The 19,955-nt window shown below is 40.8% G+C and overlaps 1 protein-coding gene across 1 annotated transcript in view; it reads left to right on the top strand.

Annotated features, from left to right (window-relative positions):
• Positions 1-19,955, top strand: part of FAM193A (family with sequence similarity 193 member A) — a 111,920-nt gene that overhangs the window by 12,780 nt on the left and 79,185 nt on the right. Inside the window, exons 2-4 of the mRNA XM_004383514.3 lie at positions 11,239-11,399; positions 12,414-12,581; positions 19,429-19,663. Coding sequence (XP_004383571.2) covers positions 11,239-11,399; positions 12,414-12,581; positions 19,429-19,663 — 564 coding nt within the window. The remainder of the gene's footprint in view (positions 1-11,238; positions 11,400-12,413; positions 12,582-19,428; positions 19,664-19,955) is intronic.

Raw genomic sequence — 19,955 nt, 5'->3', positions numbered from 1 at the left:
GGGTTCCCTATCACCAGCTTTCCTGTCCCCTCCTGCCTTCTAGGACTGTCGTGCCTCATTAGTTGCATTTTGTTTTATGGGTCTGTCCAATACCCAGCTGAACGGTGAACCTTAGGAGTGACTTCACCACTGAGCTAAAATGATGTCTGGGGGCCATACTCTCAGGGTTTCTCCAGTCTCTGTCATGGCCTAGAACACTTCTGATTATACAGATAAAGGAAGAATTTAGTAGACTTCCAATCTATTTCACCTTTAAGGACACCATGGTCGACTAACCAAATGCCAAATGTCTCTCCGGGTACAGATATTCTGATTACTGCTTTGACTCTGCTGTCCATTATGATAACCATGCCCACTTTGGGTTTTTTTTTTTTTTTTTTACTTATGATTTTATTGTTGTAGTCTAAATGAAGTTTACATTTCAACTTAGTCTCCCATACAAAATTTTATACATACATTGTTATATGACCCTAATTACTCACCCCATTCTGTGACAGCACACTTCTCCTTTCCGTCCCTGATTCCCCATGTCCATTCAACCAGCTCCTAACCCTCTCTGCTTTCCCATCTCACCTCTGGACAGAAGCTGCCTCTTTGGTCTCTTGTATTTACTTGAGCTAAGAGGCACACTCCTCACGAGTATCCCTTTATGCCCCACAGTCCAGTCCAATCCCTGTCTGAAGAGTTGGCCTCCGAAGTTGTTTTAGTTCTGGGCTGATAGAGAATCTAGGGGACATGCTTTCTGGGGTACCTCCAGTCTCAGTCAGACCATTAAGTCTGGTCTTCTTGCTAGAATTTGAGTTCTGCACCCCATCTTTCTCCTGCTCCATCAGGGACTCTCTGTTATGTTCCCTGTCAGGGCGGTCATTGGTGGTAGCTGGGCACCATCTAGTTCTTCTGGTCTCAGGTTGATGAAGTCTCTGGTTTATGTGGCCCTTTCTGTCTCTTGAGCTAATACTTTCCTTGTGTCTTTGGTGTTCTTCATTCTCCTTTACTCCAGGTGGTTGGGACCAATTGATGCATCTTAGATGGCCACTTGCAAGCTTTTAAGACCCTAGACGCCACTTGGATTGTGAGAGATCTTTATAAATTTTGGAGATGAACCCTTTATTAGATGTATTTTTCAAATATTTTCACCTAGTATGTGGATTACCTTTTCAGTACATAACAGTTTCTTTTGAGGAGCAGAGGTTTTAAATTTTTATTAAGTCCACTTTATCAACTTTTAAATGATGTGTACTTTTTGTGTTCTATGTAAGAAATCTTTTCTACATGAGGTTATAAAGATTTTTTTGCCCTATGTTTTCTTCTAGATGTCTCATAGTTTTAACTTTTACATGTAGGTCGGGGATCTATCTTCAGTCGAGTGGTATATTTGTTGTAAAGTAAGGTTTAGGTTCTTTTTTGCATATGTGTTCCGGTTGTTCCAGTACTGTTGGTTGAAAAGACTGTATTTTCCTCGTGGAATTAGCTTGGTACCTTTGTCAAAAATCAGTTGATCCTATATGTGATTCTACTTTTGGACTTTGTGTTCCACTTCACATAAATGCCTGTCTTTTTGCCTATCTTGATAACTGAAGCATTGATAGTAAGTCATGAAATTAGGTATTAGAAGTCCTCCAACTTTGTTCTTTTTCAAAGGTGTTTTGGCTATTTTAGGTCCTTTGCATTTCCATATATATTTTAGAATTGGCTTGTCCATTTTAACTGGCAATATGTTGAATCTACAGATTGATCAATATGGAGAGAATTGACGTCTTAATATTGAGTCTTCTAGTCCAGAAATAAAGTATAACACTTCATTTACGTGTTGTCGTTGTTCGGTGCCGTCCAGTCGTTTCTGACTCATAGTGACCCCATTACAACAGAACGAAACACTGCCTAGTCCTGCGCCATCCTCACAATCGTTGTTATGCTTGAGCCCATTGTTGTAGCCCCTGTGTCAGTCCATTTCATTGAGGGTCTTCCTTTTTTCACTGACCCTGTATTTTGCCAAGCATGATGTTCTTCTCCAGGGACTGATCTCTCCTGACAACACGTCCAAAGTATGTAAGACATGGTTTCACCATCCTTGCTTCTAAGGAGCATTCTGGTTGTACTTCTTCCAGGACAGATTTGTTCATTCTTTTGGCAGTCCATGATATATTCAGTATTCTTCAGCAACACCACAGTTCAAAGGCGTCAGTTCTTCTTCGGTCTTCCTTACTCATTGTCCAGCTTTGCATGCATATGATGTGATTGAAAATACCATGGCTTGAGTCAGGCGCACCTTAGTCTTCAAGGTGACAGCTTTGCTTTTCAACACTTTAAAGAGGTCTTTTGCAATAGATTTGCCCAATGCAATGCATCTTTTGATTTCTTGACAACTGCTTCCATGGGTGTTGATTGTGGATCCAAGTAAAATGAATTCCTTGACAACTTCAATCTTTTTTTCCATTTATCATGATGTTGCTTATTAGTCCAGTTGTGAGGATTTTTGTTTTCTTCATGTTGAGGTATAATCGATACTGAAGGCTGTGATCTTTAATCTTCAGCAGTAAGTACTTCAAGTCCTCTTCACTTTCAGCAAGCAGGGTTGTGTCATTTGCATAACGCAAGTTGATGAGTCTTCCTCCAATCCTGATGCCATATTTTTCTTCATATAGTCCAGCTTCTCGGATTATTTGCTTAGCATACAGATTGAATAAGTGTGGTGAAAGGATACAACCCTGGCACATACCTTTCCTGACTTTAAACCACGCAGTGTCCCCTTGTTCTGTCCGAACAACTGCCTCTTGATCTATGTACAGGTTCCTCATGAGCACAATTAAGTGTTCTGGAATTGCTGTTCTTCGCAGTGTTATCCATAATTGGTTATGATCCATACTGTTGAATGCCTTTGCATAGTCAACAAAACACAGGTAAACATCTTTCTGGTATTCTTTGGTTTAAGCCAAGATTTATCTGACATCCACAATGCTATCACTGTTCCACATCCTCTTCTGAATCTGGCCTGAATTTCTGGAAGTTCCCTGTCAGTATACTGCTGCTGCCGCTTTTGAATGATCATCAGCAAAATTTTACTTGTGTATGGTATTAATGATATTGTTTGATATTTCTGCATTCGATTGGATCACCTTTCTTGGGAATAGGCACAAATATGGATCTCTTCCAGGTGGTTGGCCGTGTAACTGTCTTCCAAATTTCTTGAAATAGATGAGTGAGCACTTCCAGCGCTGTATCCGTTTGTTGAAACATCTCAATTGATATTCTGTCAATTCCTGGAGCCTCTTTTTCGCCGGTGCTTGCAGTGCAGCTTGGACTTCTTCCTTCAGTACCATTGGTTCCTGATCATATGCTACCTCTTGAAATGGTTGAACGTCGACCAGTTCTTTCGGTATAATGACTCTTTGTATTCCCTCCATCTTCTTGTGATGCTTCCTGCGTTGTTTAAAATTTTCCTGATAGAATCCTTGAGTATTGCATCTCGAGGTTTGAATTATTTTCTTCAGTTCTTTCAGCTTGAGAAATACCGAGCATGTTCTTCCCTTTTGGTTTTCTATCTCCAGCTCTTTGCACATGTCTTTATAATAGTTTACTTTGTCTTCTCGAGCCACCCTTTGAAATCTTGTGTTCAGTTCTTTTACTTCATCATTTCTTCCTTTTGCTTTAGCTACTCAGCATTCAAGAACAACTTTCAGAGTCTCTTCTGACATCCATTTTGCTCTTTTCTTTCTTTCCTGTCTTTTTAATGACCTCTTGTTTTCTTCATGTATGATGTCCTTGATGTCATTCCACATCTTCTCTGGTCTTCGGTCGTTAGTATTCAATGCATCAAATCTGTTCTTGAAGTGGTCTCTAAATTCAGGTGAGATATACTCAAGGTTATACTTTGGCTCTCGTGGACTTGTTCTAAGCTTCTTCACTTTCAACTTGAACCTGCATATGAGCAGTCGATGGTCTGTTCCGCAGTCGGGCCCTGGCCTTGTTCTAGACTGATAATGTCGAGCTTTTCGATCATGTCTTTGCACAGATGTAGTCAGTTTGATTCCTGTGTATTCTATCTGGCAAGCTCCATGTGTATAGTCACCATTTATTTTGGTGAAAAAAGATACTTGCAATGAAGAAGTCATTGGTCTTGCAAAATTTTATCATGCGATCTCTGGCATCGTTTCTTCTATCTCCAAGGCTGTGTTTTCCAACTTGGATCCTTCTTCTTTGTTTCCAAATTTCTCATTCCAATCACCAGTAATTATCAATGCATCCTGATTGCCTGTTCAATCAATTTCAGACTGCAGAAGCTGGTAAAAATCTTCAATTTCTTTGTCATTTACTTAGGTCTTTTTAATTTATTCCCAGCATTTTTTGTAGTCTTCAGTCTTACTGGCTCCGCAGAGGTTGTTGAAAAATTCCCAAAGTATTTCATATCTTGTTGCTATTTGAAATAGTACTTTAAAAGAGTTCTATATCCAATTGTTCATTGCTAGTATAAGGAAACAGCAATTGATTTTTGTATATGGACCTTGTATCCTGTGAAAACTCATTTATTCTAGTTGTCTTCTGGTAGATTTCTTAGGGTTCTCTATGTAGACGATCACATCTGCAAATAATTTATTTCTTCCTACCCCATTTGTATGTCTTTTATTCCTTATTCCATCAGCTAGGACCCCCAGTAATGTTGACTAGGAGTGGTGAGAGTGGACAGCCTTCCCTTGTTCCCAATCTTAGGAATCAAAAAAGCATGAGTTTTTCACTAAGTATTACGTTAGATGTAGGATTTTTGTAGGTGCTGTTGATCAGGTTGATGAAGTTTACTTCTATTTTTAGGGTTTTTTTGTGTGTGTGTGTGCTTTAGGTGAAAGTTTACAGAGCAAATTAGTTTCTCATTAAACAGTTAATACACAGATTGTTTTGTAACGTTAGTTGCCCACCCCGCAATGTGTCAGCACTCTCACCTTCTCCGCCCCGGCTTCCCTGTTTCCATTCATCCATTTTTTTCTGTCCCTTCCTTCCTTGTCTTTGCTTTTTGGCTCATGTGTCCATTAGTCTCCTGTGCATGAATTGAACTTTGAAGCACGTTCCTCACATGTGTTATTGTTGGCCTTATAAAAAAACAAAATCAATCCCATTGCTGTCCAGTCGATTCCAACTCATAGCGACCCTGTAGGACAGAGTAGAACTGCCCCATAGGGCTTCCAAGGAGCAGCTGGTAGATTCGAACTGACCTTTTGGTTAGCGCTGAGCTAGACCTGTCTGATCTTTGGTTGAAGAGTGAACCTCAGGAGTGACTTCAGTACCGAGTTAAAAGGGTGTCTGGGGGCCATACTCTCAGGGTTTCTCCAGTCTCTGTCAGACCAGCAAGCCTGGTCTTGGGGGGTGTGTGTGTGTCTGTGTGTGTGTGTGTGTCTGTGTCTGTGTGTGTGTGTGTCTGTGTGAATTTTGTCCTACATCTTTCTCCTGCTCTGCCCGGGACCCTTTATTGTGATCCCTGCCAGAGCAGTCGGTGGTGGTAACTGGGCACCATATAGCTGTTTTGGGCTCAGTCTGGTGGAGGTTGTAATAGTTGTGGTCCATTAGTCCTTTGGGCTAATCTTTCCCTTGTATCTTTGATTGTCTTCATTCTCCTTTGTTCCAGCCAGGATGGGACCAGTAGATGTATCTTAGATGGCCATTCGCAGGCTTTTAAGACTCCAGATGCTACTCACAGCTGTTTTTAGGTTTTTGAGAGTTATTATTATAAGTGAATATTGAAATTTGTCAAATTATTTTTCTGTGTCTGTTGATTAGATGTACTTTCATTCCTGATACTGATAATCTGAGTTTTGTCTCTTTTTCCTTGGCTAGAGGTTTATGAGTTTTATCGATCTTTTCAAAGCCTCAGGTTTTGGTTTTCTATTCCATTAATTTAATCTCTCACTTTTATTATTTCTGTCCTTCTACTTACTTTGCATTTAACTTGTTCTTCTTTTGGTTTCTTCTGGTGGAAGAATCATTGATTTGACACCTTTTCTGATACAGGTGTTTAATTTTATAAACTAATACACCGCTTTAACTGCATCCCACATGTTTTGATATGGTTTTCATTCTGTTTAAAATATTTTATAATTGTCCCTATTGCAATTTATTCTTTGACTCATGGATTATTTAGAAGAATGTTGTTTGGGGGATTTTTCAGATATCTTTTTGTTTAATTTTTTGCTGTCAGAGAGCATGCTTTATATGATTTAATTTTTTAAAAATTTACTGAGGTTTGCTTTATGGCAAGTCTAGGTTAATATTCCATATGCCTTTGAAAAGAATGTATATTCTGGTGCTGTGGAGAGGAGTTGTGATGGTTAAGGTTAGTGTCAACTTGGCTAGGTCATGACTCTCAGTGGTTTGGCAGATATTGTGTAATCATTCTCTATTTTGTTATCTGATGTGAGCAGCCAATCTCTTGAAAGGGGAGTTTCCTTGGGAGCGTGGCCTGCATCCAGTATATGTGGATGTTCTGGCAAAGCTCGCCCTCTCTCCTGATCCTGCATCCAACTCGACATCCTCTGACTTCTGGTTCTTGGAATGTGAGCCAGCAGCCTTTTGCCTGACCTGCCGACTTTGAGTTCATAAGACTCTGCAACCACGTGAGTGAGGAGACGCCTCCAGCCTGATGCCTGACCCACAGATTTGGGACTTGGCAGTCATTCGAAAGGAACAAGGGAATACTTTGTGGTTTAAAGTCAGGAAAGGTATCAGGATTGTCTCCTTTGACCATACTTATTTAGTCTGTACGCTGAGCAAATAATTTGAGAAGCTGGACTATATGAAGCAGAACACTGCCTCAGGATTGGAGGAAGACTCATTAACAACTTGAAATATGCAGATGTCACAACCTTGCTTGCTAAAAGTGAAGAGGACTTGAATCACTTACTGATGAAGATCAAAGACTACAGCCTTCAGTATGGATTATACCTCAACATAAAGAAAACAAAAATTCTCACAACTGGACCAATAAGCAACATCATGATAAACGGAGAGGAAATTGAAGTTGTTAAGGAATTCGTTTTACTTGGATCCACAATCATCACCCATGGAAGCAGCAGTCAGGAAACCAGATGATGCATTGCATTGGGCAAATCTGCTGCAAAAGATCTCTTTAAAGTGTTAAAAAGCAAAGATGTCACTTTAAGGACTAAGGTGCGTCTGACCCAAGTTATGGTGTTTTCAGTCACCTCATGTATGCGAAAGGTAGGCAGTGAATAAGGAAGACCAAAGAAGAATTGATGCCTTTCAATTATGGTGTTGGTGAAGAATATTGAATATACCATGTAATGCCAAAAGAACAAACAAATTTGTCTTGGAAGAAGTACACCAGAATGGTCATTAGAAGCAAGGATGGTGAGACTGTGTCTCATATACTTTGGACATGTTGTCAAGAGGGACCAGTTCCTGGAGAAGGACATCATGCTTGGTAAAGTAGACGATCAACGAAAAAGAGGAAGACCCTCAACAAGATGGATTGACACAGTGGCTGCAACAGTGGACTGAAGCATAACGATTGTGAAGGTGGTGCAGGACCAGGCAGTGTTTTGTTCTGTTGTACATAGGGTGGCTATGGGTCAGAACTGACTTGACAGCACCTAACAACAACAACATAACAGCCTCCACAACTGCATGAACCATTTCCTTGAAATAAATCTCTATGTAGTTACATTCTTATGCTTCACTGATCTTGCTCCTCTAGAGAAGCCAGCTTAAGACAAGAGTGTACTATGAATGCCAGATAAAATTGATGGTGGTATTCATGTCTTCTACATCCTTTGTGGTGTTTTTTCTAGTTCAGTTAATGAGAAGAGTGTTGAAATTTCCATATGTATGTTTGGATTTGTCTATTTCTCCTTCTTATTCCTACTTTTAATGTATTTTGAAGCTGTGTTAGTACGGTCCTTACCTATTTAGCATTGTCATTCCTTCTTGTTCAGTTGTTTCTTTTATCATTATTCTTCTTCTCCATCAGTAGTAATATTCCTTTTTCTAAAGCCAACTTTGTCGGATACTCTATTATAGCCACTCCAGCTTTTTTTGATCAGTATTTGCATGGAATATCTTTTCTCAATCTTTATTTTCAATCTGTGTCTTTATATTCCCTAATGGAGAACATAGCGGCTCTTGCTTTTTAATCCAATCCAGTTGTCTTTCCTACTTATTGGAGTGCTTAAACTATTTCTGTTTAATGTAATTATCACTGTGTTTGGTTTATACCTGCCGTTGTTATTTTTTTTCCTAGTTTTTACATCTGTCTTTGCTGTTCTTCTTTTCCTTCCTTTTTTTTTTTTTTTTAATAATTGACTATTTTTTGTGATTCCATTTTAGTTCCTCTCTTGGCTTACTGCCTACATCTGTGTGTTTCATATTTTTTAGTGGTTACTCTAGGGCTTATAGTATGCATTTTAACTTGTCAACGTCCACTTTCCAATAATATACTACTGCACGTGTAGTGTGAGAACCAGCCTGACAGCGTTATACTTTGATCCCCACCGTTTGTATCTTTGCTTTGAATAGTTATGTCTTAAAAAAGACTTGTGACTTGAGAAGAGTGTCTTTGGTATTTACCCACAGCATGAGCATGTCTGGCGCTCTTCATTCCTTTGTGCGGATCCATGTTTCCGTCTGGTGTCCTTCTCCTTCTCACTTAAGAGCTGCCTGGAATATTTCGTGTAGTGCAGGCAAGCTTCTGTTTGTCTGAAAGCTTTTATTTCACCTGCATTTTTTAAAAACATTTTTGTTAGGTATAAGATTCTAGATTGTTGATCTGTTCTTTTCTGGCTTGAGTGGTTTCTGAGGAAAAGTCTATTGTTATCATTCTTTGCTTCCATAATGCGCAGTGTGTCTCTTTCTGCACCTGCTTCCATGATTTTTACTTTATCATTGATTTTCAGCAATTTGCTTATGATGTACCATGGTTTTCTTTGTATTCATTGTGCTTGGGATTAATTGAGCTGCTTGTATATGTCACTTTATAGTTTTCATCAAATCTGGAAATTTTTTGGCTTTGTAAAAACACAACCTCTTTTTCTGGGACACCATTGCCTGTGCATTAGACATTGTGATTTTGTCTCATGAAGGCTTTGTTCATTGTTTCAGTGTTGTTTTTCTGTGTGCTTCATACTAGATTTTTATTGCATGTCTTCAGTTTTATTGATATTCTGCTGTGTCTAGCCTGCTCTTAATTCTATCTGGTGTATTTTTTCTCTTTTGATATTTTATTTTTCAACTCTAGACGTTCTATTTTCTCACTTTTATATTTTGGTTTTCCTCTACTTTTTTGCAGGTAGGGAGCTTATTTATAACTGTCATTCTCAGATTCTTGTCGGTTAGTTGCATCATCTCTGTTATTTTTGGGTCTGTTTTTTATTGATTGGTTTTCCTCTTGGGTCAGATTTCTCTGCTTCTTTGTTTTGCTATTGGATGCTGGACACTGTGAGTTTTATGTTTCTGAGTGCTGGATTTTGTTGTATTGGTTTAAATTGTATTGGACTTGAACAAACTTAATGACAGATTAAATTTGTTTAAGAAGAGCTAAAAGGTGACGCATTAAAGGATTTATTGGGTAGTAATCATGCTTCCTGTTTTAAAAGGCTTACCTTTATCTCTTGTTACCAGGAAATGTTACTTAATGGTTCTTGATAGCTGTTCAGACATTCCATGAATACTGATTGAGTCTGTTCCGTGTGCCAGGTGCCCTTGCAGGTGCTGAGGTACAGGATGAACAGGTCAGGAAGGGTTCCTGCTCTCATGGAAGTTCTATTCCAGTATTGAAGCTGGCCAGAAAACAAGCAAGCATATAAAACACCAGGATTTCAGATAGCAGTCTGTAATATTACAGACTTTAACTAGGGTGGTTGGGGTTGGTATGTCAGCCAGAGCCCAGGCAGGAAACCAAACCACAGCGGTAATTTGAACAGGAAAATTCTAACATAAAGAATAATTAACTAGTAACTAGGGATTGGCAACTCAGATCTGTGAAGCGAACGCTAAAGAATATAGTCGTTGCAGATTTAGGGAGCAGCCACTGACTTTGAGGTGTAGGGAAAGAGGTGAAGGAAGGAACAAGCCTGGAAGAGTCTTTACCTTCAGGCATTTCCATGTGAAAGTCAGATTTGTGCAATTTCTCTATCTGAACAAGTATCGAGTGAGGGGTGAGAATCCAGGCTGCTCCATGACAGGCTGATGCCTCAGTCTCTCTGAGGGGCTTATCTCAAAGGCTTTCACTTGGCTTGAGGAGATGAATTCCTTCATCTTCCTTCCCCTTGTGCGGGGAGGAGAAGAATCAGTGCGGTTCTCTTTACCTCTGTGCATCCCCTTCAAGAAGCCCCCATCCCATACATCTCCGGTGCTTCTCTTTCAGGCCTTTGGGGTGATGACTGTGAAACAGTTGCCCCATTAGTGAGCTTGGTGGGGAGGTATCAGGCACCTTTCTTCACACTGCAGGGCCCTCACCTCCACTCTCCTCACCCCCAAGACTTGAGCTGAAGTGCCTAGACACCAGAGTCCCGCTCAGGCGCTGTTCCTGGAGGACCCAGGATGCCTTCTAGGTTTTTGTCAGTGGCTGGGTGGAGAGCGGTGTCAAGTTCTGAGACAAGGGCAACAGCAAAAGGTGTCTTGGGGCAGGAACACCTGAGGCTGTATTTATGTTCTCGTTACTGGTTGTTGGTAAAACCTTGGCTGACGTTTAGCTGTTGTTGGGCTTTGAAAGTAAGAAAGTCTGGTCTTGCATCGTCCCGTGTCTTTACCCAGGAGTCCCAGGATTTAGCTGAGTGTTGGCTTCCTCAGGTTCCTCCAGGTTCCTCGCTTAGAGCAGGCAGCGTGATTCCATGGGGCAGAGAGACCTCTGTCCCTGCTGCCTCGGCAAGGTTGTGGGATGGTGCAGCGTGGCTGCTAGGCTTCACTAAGTAAGCAAGTCACTTCGAAGAGGTGCACACTGGGGGTCATCACACGTGCCGATTAGGACATTGGAAGTAGAATCCTTTTTTTTAAAGCATGGAAGAAATGCATTGAACATCTTCCACGTGATTATTATGTAAAATATCAGAAGGTAGAAAATAATTAGTTCCAACAAAATTCTTTAGTATTAGAAAAGTTTTTCTGTGTAATGTCAGTTAAAATATTTTCAGTGTCTAGGTTTTAAAATTTTCTCAAAGGCATTTTTCTGCACAGTTAATAAAACTGATGCCATGAACATTTGAACATAACTAGTCTATTACTAATCTATTTTCAAAGCAGGGCCAAGATTTTCTCCTGCACAACCCCCTTGGTGGATCGCAGCCGGAGGCAGGAGGCAGCGGGAGACTAGCCCTTGGCGCCCAGACACTCCCCTCTGCAGGACTCAGCAACTCCACGCCCGCTGACGCAGCCTGCACTTGTGAGGCCTGCAGTGAGCGCAGGTATGTGGTCTGTGCGTCTTGCTCTTGGGCTGGGATGCCTCTCTCTCATCTAGGAGGAGATACAGGTTCCAGAGACGGTGAAACTCATTTTTGTTTGAGCTGTAACAGAAATCTGGAATATTTCAGTAAATATCACAAACATTCCTGCCGCTCCTGAGAATAAGATAGTAGCTTGGTTATTGTGAGGAATAACCAGATGAATAAGGCAGAATTTCCTGCCTTCGAGGAAGTTAAGCAGGAAGCTAGTCCTCTGAAAAAAACAGAAGACATACATAAATAATTAGAATAGTAGATCAGTGCAGGTAAACATTAAGGTAACTTGAAGGAGAGAGAAATGGCCTCTTACCTGGCGTGATGGGAGAAGGCTGGTGACAGACAGCTGGTAAACAACCAAGGAAGAGAGACCCAGGGATGGGTAGGGTGCAGAAACAGCCCTGTGTCTAGCTGAGGAAGGAAACCGGAAACCCAGAGGACCCAATGCTGACCAAAGGGTTGAGAGGCACGGGCTTTGTGGGGAGTGAGAGCTGCTTGCATGGCCACCTTGACAGTGATGATCAGGTAGAACCGAAGGGACCCTGAACATTCCCCAGTTTGAAAGGTAGTTGTGACCGTTCACGTGGTGTGAGGAGGAGCTGCACCCTCAGGAAGACGCAGGTCCCAGGAACTGAGTAGGTGAGGGTGCCCTGGGCTATGCCTGGGGAAGCCGTCAGTCCTTACTGTAACAGAAGACAGACGCTGGTTCCTAGGAGTTGAGGAGATGGAGGAGTGCCAGTCAACCTGGGTTTGAATTGAATGGGGAAAAGGTGGCTTCAGTGAACAGCATGAACTTGAAAAAGGGTGGGAATAGCATGTTGGAATGGGATGTGTGAACTATTTTTCTGTCCTCCCACCCTGGGGAGTGCTTTGAGGAAAGTCTTCATCCCCTAAGGTAGTATGTTAGGGTAAGGAGATAAAACAGAGTGTGTTAATTTGTCTAATCCTAACTCTCTGTGTTCTTATATGTTCTTTTCACAGAGAAATTTCAGCAGAGACAGACCGAGAATCTCAACAGCTACAGAATTACTGGTCAGAAGTACGGTACATGGTGCGCTGTATATACCGCCAGGCTGGGACCCCGCTAGCAGATGACCAAGACCAGTCTCTTGTACCTGACAAAGAGGGAATGAAGGAACTAGTGGATAGGTACGTGTGGCCTCTCATCCAGCTGCCCTTGCGTGGATGACGATGTATCTCGCAGGAAGCCTTTCTCACCTACTCAGGATGGGCGTTCTTTTCAGTATTTGGCAAAAGATCTCTGCTTGCTCAGCCCTTGGTGCTTTTCAAGGTCTTTAGCAGACAAACTGGCAAAAGCGAGCTATCTGGGTAAAAAGTTTCAGATTTTTCTAATTCTAATGAAAATACTTACCGCCTCTATAATAAAAAATGAATGGAAATGTTTATATCATTTGTAATATCATTTCTGAGAACTTGCTGTGTGCCAGGGACTATGCTAAGTGCTTTCATGAGCATGTTTGTGTTTATCAACCCAAGGAGAGGGAAGGTAGACCTATCCACTTGTGAGGTGAGGAAACTGAGGCTCAGTGAGGCCGAGCGGCTTGTGAACGAACACATAGCACGCAAGTGGAGAGCCATCCGGAGCCAGATCTGTCTGTCTGGGTGTTTTCTCACACATCATTCTGCTTCTCCCGGGTTAAGTAGCACAGAAAATAGCAGGGTTATGAGAGACTTAAGACACTGCATTTGTTCTTTAGCAGATAAATTATTTCCAGTAGCAATAGAGAATTTGAGGGGGGCCTAATTTTCGTTTTTCCTCCTGGTTTGAAAGTGGCATCTTTCAGTTCTTCTTTGAAATATTCCCAACGAAAGCAATAAATTTGAGCCAGACATTTAGTGGATCAATTCTCATTTTGGTGTCTTTTTCCTCCCACATTTTGAATTCAGTATCTTTTGAGGTTTTATAAACTCTTGTTTTCTGTATAGGAGATTTTACCCTGTAGATAGGTATAGTCATTAGCCTTGGGTTATATTAATATACTAATTAGTTGATGACTCTGGCCAGTGTGTTCAGGATTTGGTCTCTGAATCACTGGTGTTGCATGAAATAGTTCCAGATGGCATATGCCTATCTATAGAAGTTAAGCAGAAAAATGAGTATCAGGAAAAAAAAAAAAAAAAAAAACCTGCACACCAAGCCCGTGACTAGGTAGATTATGAATGTTTAAGAGGCTAAAATAAAGTTAAAAAAATAAAACACAAAGTAACATCACACAAAATGGCACAGTAGGAGGCTGTAGGGGATCAGTCCCTCCACCACAGCAACAACTGAACTGGAAAGAGCAATTAGCATCAACTCTTCTGAAATTCTGGAAACTGACTGGACACTTGCAACAACTAGAGGAGTGCATGATGAAGGAAGAAACTGCTGATCGTTCATAAGTGAGCTGTGTCGGCAAACCCACTGCCATACCCCATCCCTGAGCCCCGCCACAGTGGTGGAGTCAGTGGTCTGCGTTCTTGGAGTGGCTGGCTGGTGCCAGGACAGGTAGTGGGGACCTTATTCTCCCAAGTATTTAGGGTTGTGAATTCTGATTGGTCTGGTGGCACAGACACTTGCTACAGTTTCAGCCCTCTTGACAGCAGCAGCTTCACCAAGCGGCAGCTGCCTAAAGGATCCGTATGCCCTTGCCCCCCTTTTTTCTGATGAAATTCATGTGTGGTCACTGGCTGACTGCAGGAATACATACTCTGCAAAAATAGTTGGAAAAAGTCACTAAACAAACAGATGATTGGAACCTTAATCAAGTACCAACAGCAGTCCTTGAGGAGTGGGATAATCAGGTTTCCAGAGTTAACGTATTGTAATACTTAGAATGTCTGGTTCTCAACAAAAATATACAAATATATATATAAACACAAAGAATTAGGAAAATATCGCCCAGGCTAGGAAGAAAGAATTTGACAGAAATCATCTCTGAGGAAACTCAGAAATCGGAATTATAAAGCAAAGACATTAAATCAGGTGTCTTAAATATGCTCACTAAGGTGAAGGAAATCAGGAAAACAGTGGATGAACAAAATGAAAATGTCAATAAGGAGATGGAAATTATACAAAAGAACCAAACATAAATTGTGGAGCTGAAAAGTACAGTAACTAAAATGAAAAATGTACTAGAGGGGTTCAGCAGGCCATTGTAATAGGCAGAAGAAAAGATAAACAAACTTGAAGATAAGACAGTTGAAATTATCAAGCCTGAGGATCAGGAAGAAAAAAGTATGAAGGAAAAATGAACAGCGCCTGAGATGCCTGTGGGGCAACCCCAAACCAACATATACATCATAGGAGTCCCAGAAGAAGAGAAAGAGAAGGGAGCAGAAAGAATAGTTGAAGAAACAGTGGCCGAAAATGTCCCAAATCTGATGAAAGACATGAAACTACACATCCAACAAGCTGAACGAGCTGCAAGCAGCATACACTCAAGGAAATGCATACCGAGACACATCATAGTCAAATTGTCAAAAACCAAAGACAAAGAGAGAACCTTGAAAGCAGCAAGAGAGAAGAAGCAAATTGTCGAGTACAAGAGATGCTAAGTAAAAGAAACAGCTGAAATCTCGTCTGAACTGACTGAGGCCAGTAGGCAGTCCTGAAAGAAAAAAAGAAAACAAAACTTTCAGTCAAGAATTCTGTATCTTCCAAAATTATTCTTCAAGAATAAACGAGATATTAAGACATTTCCAGATAAGCAAGAGCTCATCAAGTTCATTACCAGTAGACCTGCCCATTCAAGAAATGCTAAAGGGTGTCTTTCAGGCTGAAGTGAAAGGTCACTAGATAATAACTTGAAGCTGTAAGAAAAATAAACAGTGGTAAAGATAACTACATAGATAAATATAATAATCAGTAGTGTACTTCTGGCTTGTAATTCCTCTATTTTTCATATATGATTTAAAAGGTGAATGTATAAAATAATAAGTTTAAAGCTATGTTAATGGGCACACAGTGTATAAAGATATAATCTATGATAATAACAATTTGAAGGGGGGGACAGATGTATAGGAGCAGAGTGTATACTAGTCAGACTAAATTGGCATTATTTAAAATAGGTGGTTATAAGTTTAAAACGTTAATTGTAATCCTCAAGGTAACCACTCAGAAAATAACTTAAAAATACATGGAAAAAAGAAATAAGGGAATCAAAAAGATGCACCACAACAATTCAGTAAATATTTTAAAAAGACAGTAATGGAGGAATTGAGGAACAAAGCCTATAAGACATAACAGAAAAAAAATAGCAAAATGGCAGAAGTAAATTCTACCTTATTAGTAAATACTTTAAATGTAAATGGAATAAACTCTTCTATTAAAAGGAGGAGAATTGCAGATTGGCTTAAAAAAACATGATGCATCTAACTGATGTCTACAAGAGACTCACTTTAGATACAGAGATACAAAGAGGTTAAAAATAGAAGGATGGAAAAAGATAATCCATGCAAATAGTAACCAAAAGAGAGTTGGGGTGGCTGTACAGTTATCAGAAAAAATAGACTTTAAGTCAAAAAAAATTACAAGAGACAAGGAAGGACATTACATCGAGAAGTTGTAACAATTAGAAACCTATATGTACATAACAACAGAGCCCCAAAATATAGAGGCTAAAATTGGCAGAACTGAAGGCCGGAATAGACAGTTCTGCAAGTTGGGACACTTCAGGATCCCACTTTCATTAGTGGATAGAACAACTACCTGAAAGATCAATAAGGAACTAAGGACTCAAAAACACTGTAAACCAGTTGGACCTAACAAACATATACAGAACACTGCCTGTCAATGGCAGAATACACATTCTTCTCCAGTGCACATGGAATATTCTCCAGGATAGACCATATATCAGGCCACAAAACAAGTCTTAAGAAATTAAAAAGATTGAAATCTTACAGAGTATCTTTTTTGATCAAAACGGAATGAAAGTAGAAATCAACAGAAGAAGGAAAACTGGAAAATTCACAATATCTGTAATTAAAGCAACACACTGTTAAATAACCAGTGAGTCAAAGAAAAAAATCACAAGGGAAATTAGAAAATACCTTGAGATGAAGGAAAACAAAAATAAAACTTAGCAAAACTTATGGGCTGCAGCGATAGCAGTACTAACGGGGAAATTTATAGCTGTAAATGCCTACATTATTAAAGAAGAAAGAAATCTATAATCTAATATTACACCTTAAGGAACTAGAAAAAGAAGAGCAAACTAGACTCAAAGGTAGCAAAAGGAAGGAAACAGTAAAGATCAAAGAAGAGATAACAAAATAGAGAATAAAAAAAGAATATTAATGAAACAAAGTTGGTTCCTTGAAAAGACCAACAGAATTGACAAACTTTTAGCTATATTGACTAAAATAAAAAGAGAAGATTCATAATGAAAGTGGAAACATTATTACCAATTTCACAGAAATAAAAAAGATCAGTGGCTGAAACAATGGGCTCAACTATAGCAACTATCATGAAGATGGTGCAGGACGGGGCCCCATTTTGTTCTGTTGTTAATAAGGTCAGTGTTGGAGCGGACTCAAGGGCAACTAACAACAGCAAAACATGTCGTCAGGTATCACTGTGAACGACTGTAGGCCAACAGAGTGGACAACCTAGATGAAATGGGCTCGGGAAGAAATAAAAAATCTGAATAGACCTGTCACAAGTAAGGAGAATGGATCACTAATCAAGAAACCAGGTGGTTTCACTGGTACACTCCATGAAACATTTGAAGGAGAATTAACACCAGTCCTTCTCAAACGCTCCCAAAGCATTGAACAGGCGTGAGCACTTACTAAATCATTCTATGAGCCAACATTACCCTGATACCAAAGCTGGACAAAGACACCACGTTAAAGAAAACTAAAGAATAATATTCCTTATCCATATAGATGTGAAAATTCTCAACAAAATACTAACATACCAAATTTAGCAGCATATTTAAAAGGTTAATACACCATGACCAAGTGAAATTCATCCCCAGAATGCAAGAATGGTTCAAAGTATGAAAATCAGTCAATGTAATATACCACATTAATAGCATAAGGGGGAGAAAAAACACGTGATCATCTCAATTGGTGTAGAAAAAGCATTTGACATAATCTAACACTCTTTCATGATAAAAACAGTCATAGAAGACATAGAAGGGAAGTTCCTCAACATTATAAAGGCCATGTATGAAAAACCCACAGCTAACATCATAGTCAATGGTGAAAGACAAAATTTTTTCCCTAAGACAGGAATAAGACAAGGATACCCTCTTTTCACCACATCTATTCAACATAGTATGAGGAATTCTAGCTAGGAGAATTAGACAAGAAAAGTAAATAAAGGACATCCTATTTGTAGATGACATGATCTTATATGTAGAAAACCCTAAAGAGTACATAAACATGCACAAACAGGGACTTCCAGAGCTAATAAATAAATTCAGCAAAGTTGCAGGCAAAAAAATAAGGAAAATAACAAGTGTTGGCGAGGATGTGGAGGAATTGGAAGCCTCGTGCATAACTAGGAACCCTGGTGCCACAGTGGTTAAGAGTTCGACTGCTAACCAGAAGGTCAGCAGTTTGAATCCATCAGCCACTCCTTGGAAACCCTATGAGGCAGCTCTACTCTGTCCTTACAGGGTCGCTGTGAGTCGGAATCGACTTGACAGCAACGGGTTTGTGCATTACTGGTAAGAATGTAAAACGGTGCAGTTGCTGTGAAAATCAGTTTGATAGTTCCTCAAAAAGTTAAACATAGAATGACCAAATGATCCACCAATTCCACTCCTAGGTATATACCAAACGAAATTGAAAGCAGGAGCACAAACTGATACTTGCACACCAGTATGCATTGCAGCGTTATTCACAACAGTCAAAAGGTGGAAATAGTGTCAGTGTCCATCAACAGAGGAATGGATGAATTGTGATATATACATGTAATGGAATATTATTCAGCAATAAAAAGGAATAAAGTTCTAATACATGGTATAGTACAGAACAAGGCTTTAAAAGTGGATGGGCTCCAAGTTTGGAAGGAAATGCATGAAAGTGTTCATTGCATTTGTTGCCTGGTGGTGGGACATGTATTCGTATTTCCCCTACTTTTCCGCTTACAGATTTTATTCTCTACACTGTTATTGCTTTTATGGTGAGGTAATTTAAAAATAGGATCAACTTTCTCTAAAGTTTTCTCTGATTATAAACGGATTTCAAGCCCACTGGCGAATTCTGCTGCATCCTGCAGCCCATGGTCATCTCTGTGGGTGTTGTCACCTTTTCATCTGTTAGCAGTATAAACATTCAGGAATAATTGTTTTCACTGTGTTATGTTGAATGATTTTGGGGTTGGTCTAGCTTTGTTGTTGTTGTGTGCTGTCCAGTTGATTCCGACTCATAGCAACCCTATAGGACAGAGTAGGACTGCCCCCAAGAGTTTCCTAGGCTGTTATCTTTATGGGAGCAGATTGCAGGTCCTTCTCCTGTGGACCGGCTCTTGGGTTTCAACAGCTGACTGTTTGATTAGCAGCGAAGTGCTTAACCATTGTGCCACCAGGGCTCCTTCAGCCTAGCTTAGTGGTTAGGACAGTGCACTCAGAACCAGGCTGCTGAGAGTGAGTCCAAGCTCTGCCACCCACTGGCTGTGGGATCTCAAACAAGTGACCCAACCTGTATGTGCCTGAGTTTTCCCGCCTGTAAAATGGAGATGCAGCAATGCCTGCCATGTGAGGATTCCATGCATTAATGCGTGTGAAGAAACGGTGCTGGCCAGAGTAAGTTCTCAACAGATGGCTGGTTTTCAGTTAATCGACTGGTGAATTTGGACAAGCTCCTGAGGCAGTCTGTGCCCAGGCTGCCTGGGAAGTGGGGTCCTGATCGCACCTCTCACAGGTGATGAGGGTTATGGTCATCGGCCCAGAGTGTGGCTTCAGAAGAAGTGCTCGCTACTCCAGAACATCATTCCCATTGTGTGGGCTGGCCCTGGGTGACCCCTGTTCTCCTCTCTGTGCAGGCTCTGCGAGAGGGACCCCTACCAGCTATACCAGCGGTTGGAGCAGCAGGCCAGAGAGTACGTGCTGGAGATGAAGGTGCGGCTTCTCAGGCAGCTGTCGGCAGCAGCCAAGGTGAAAGCGCCCTCGGCCCTCCCAGGCCCGCCCCAGGCACACCAGTTCATCTCCCTGCTCCTGGAGGAGTATGGCGCCCTCTGCCAGGCCGCACGCACCATCAGCTCCTTTCTGGGCACTCTGGTAAGAGAGAGACTCACCTTGTTTTGTTTTTGGTGTCTGTGGATTGGATGAGTTAAAGAGTGTAAGTGGGTGGTCAGCCGAGGACTTGAGGCCCGTGCACTGTTTTTATGACCACTCCACACCCTCCCCTCCCGTGAGGCCTGGTTCAGGCAAGTAGGAGAGGGCCTACACTTCGACTTGATGCTCATGCTCCCGTTTGCTCTCCTCTTTTTCTTGGCTTTACAAACTTTCCTCTGGACTTTGCTGCTGGATAAAAGCATTGAGTGGATTGATATCCAGGTGGTATTCATGG

Source organism: Trichechus manatus, unplaced genomic scaffold (assembly GCF_000243295.1).
Source record: "Trichechus manatus latirostris isolate Lorelei unplaced genomic scaffold, TriManLat1.0 scaffold00111, whole genome shotgun sequence".
NCBI lineage: Eukaryota > Metazoa > Chordata > Mammalia > Sirenia > Trichechidae > Trichechus > Trichechus manatus.
Note: the sequence above shows the minus strand (reverse complement) of the source record. Positions and strands in the feature narration are given on the sequence as shown.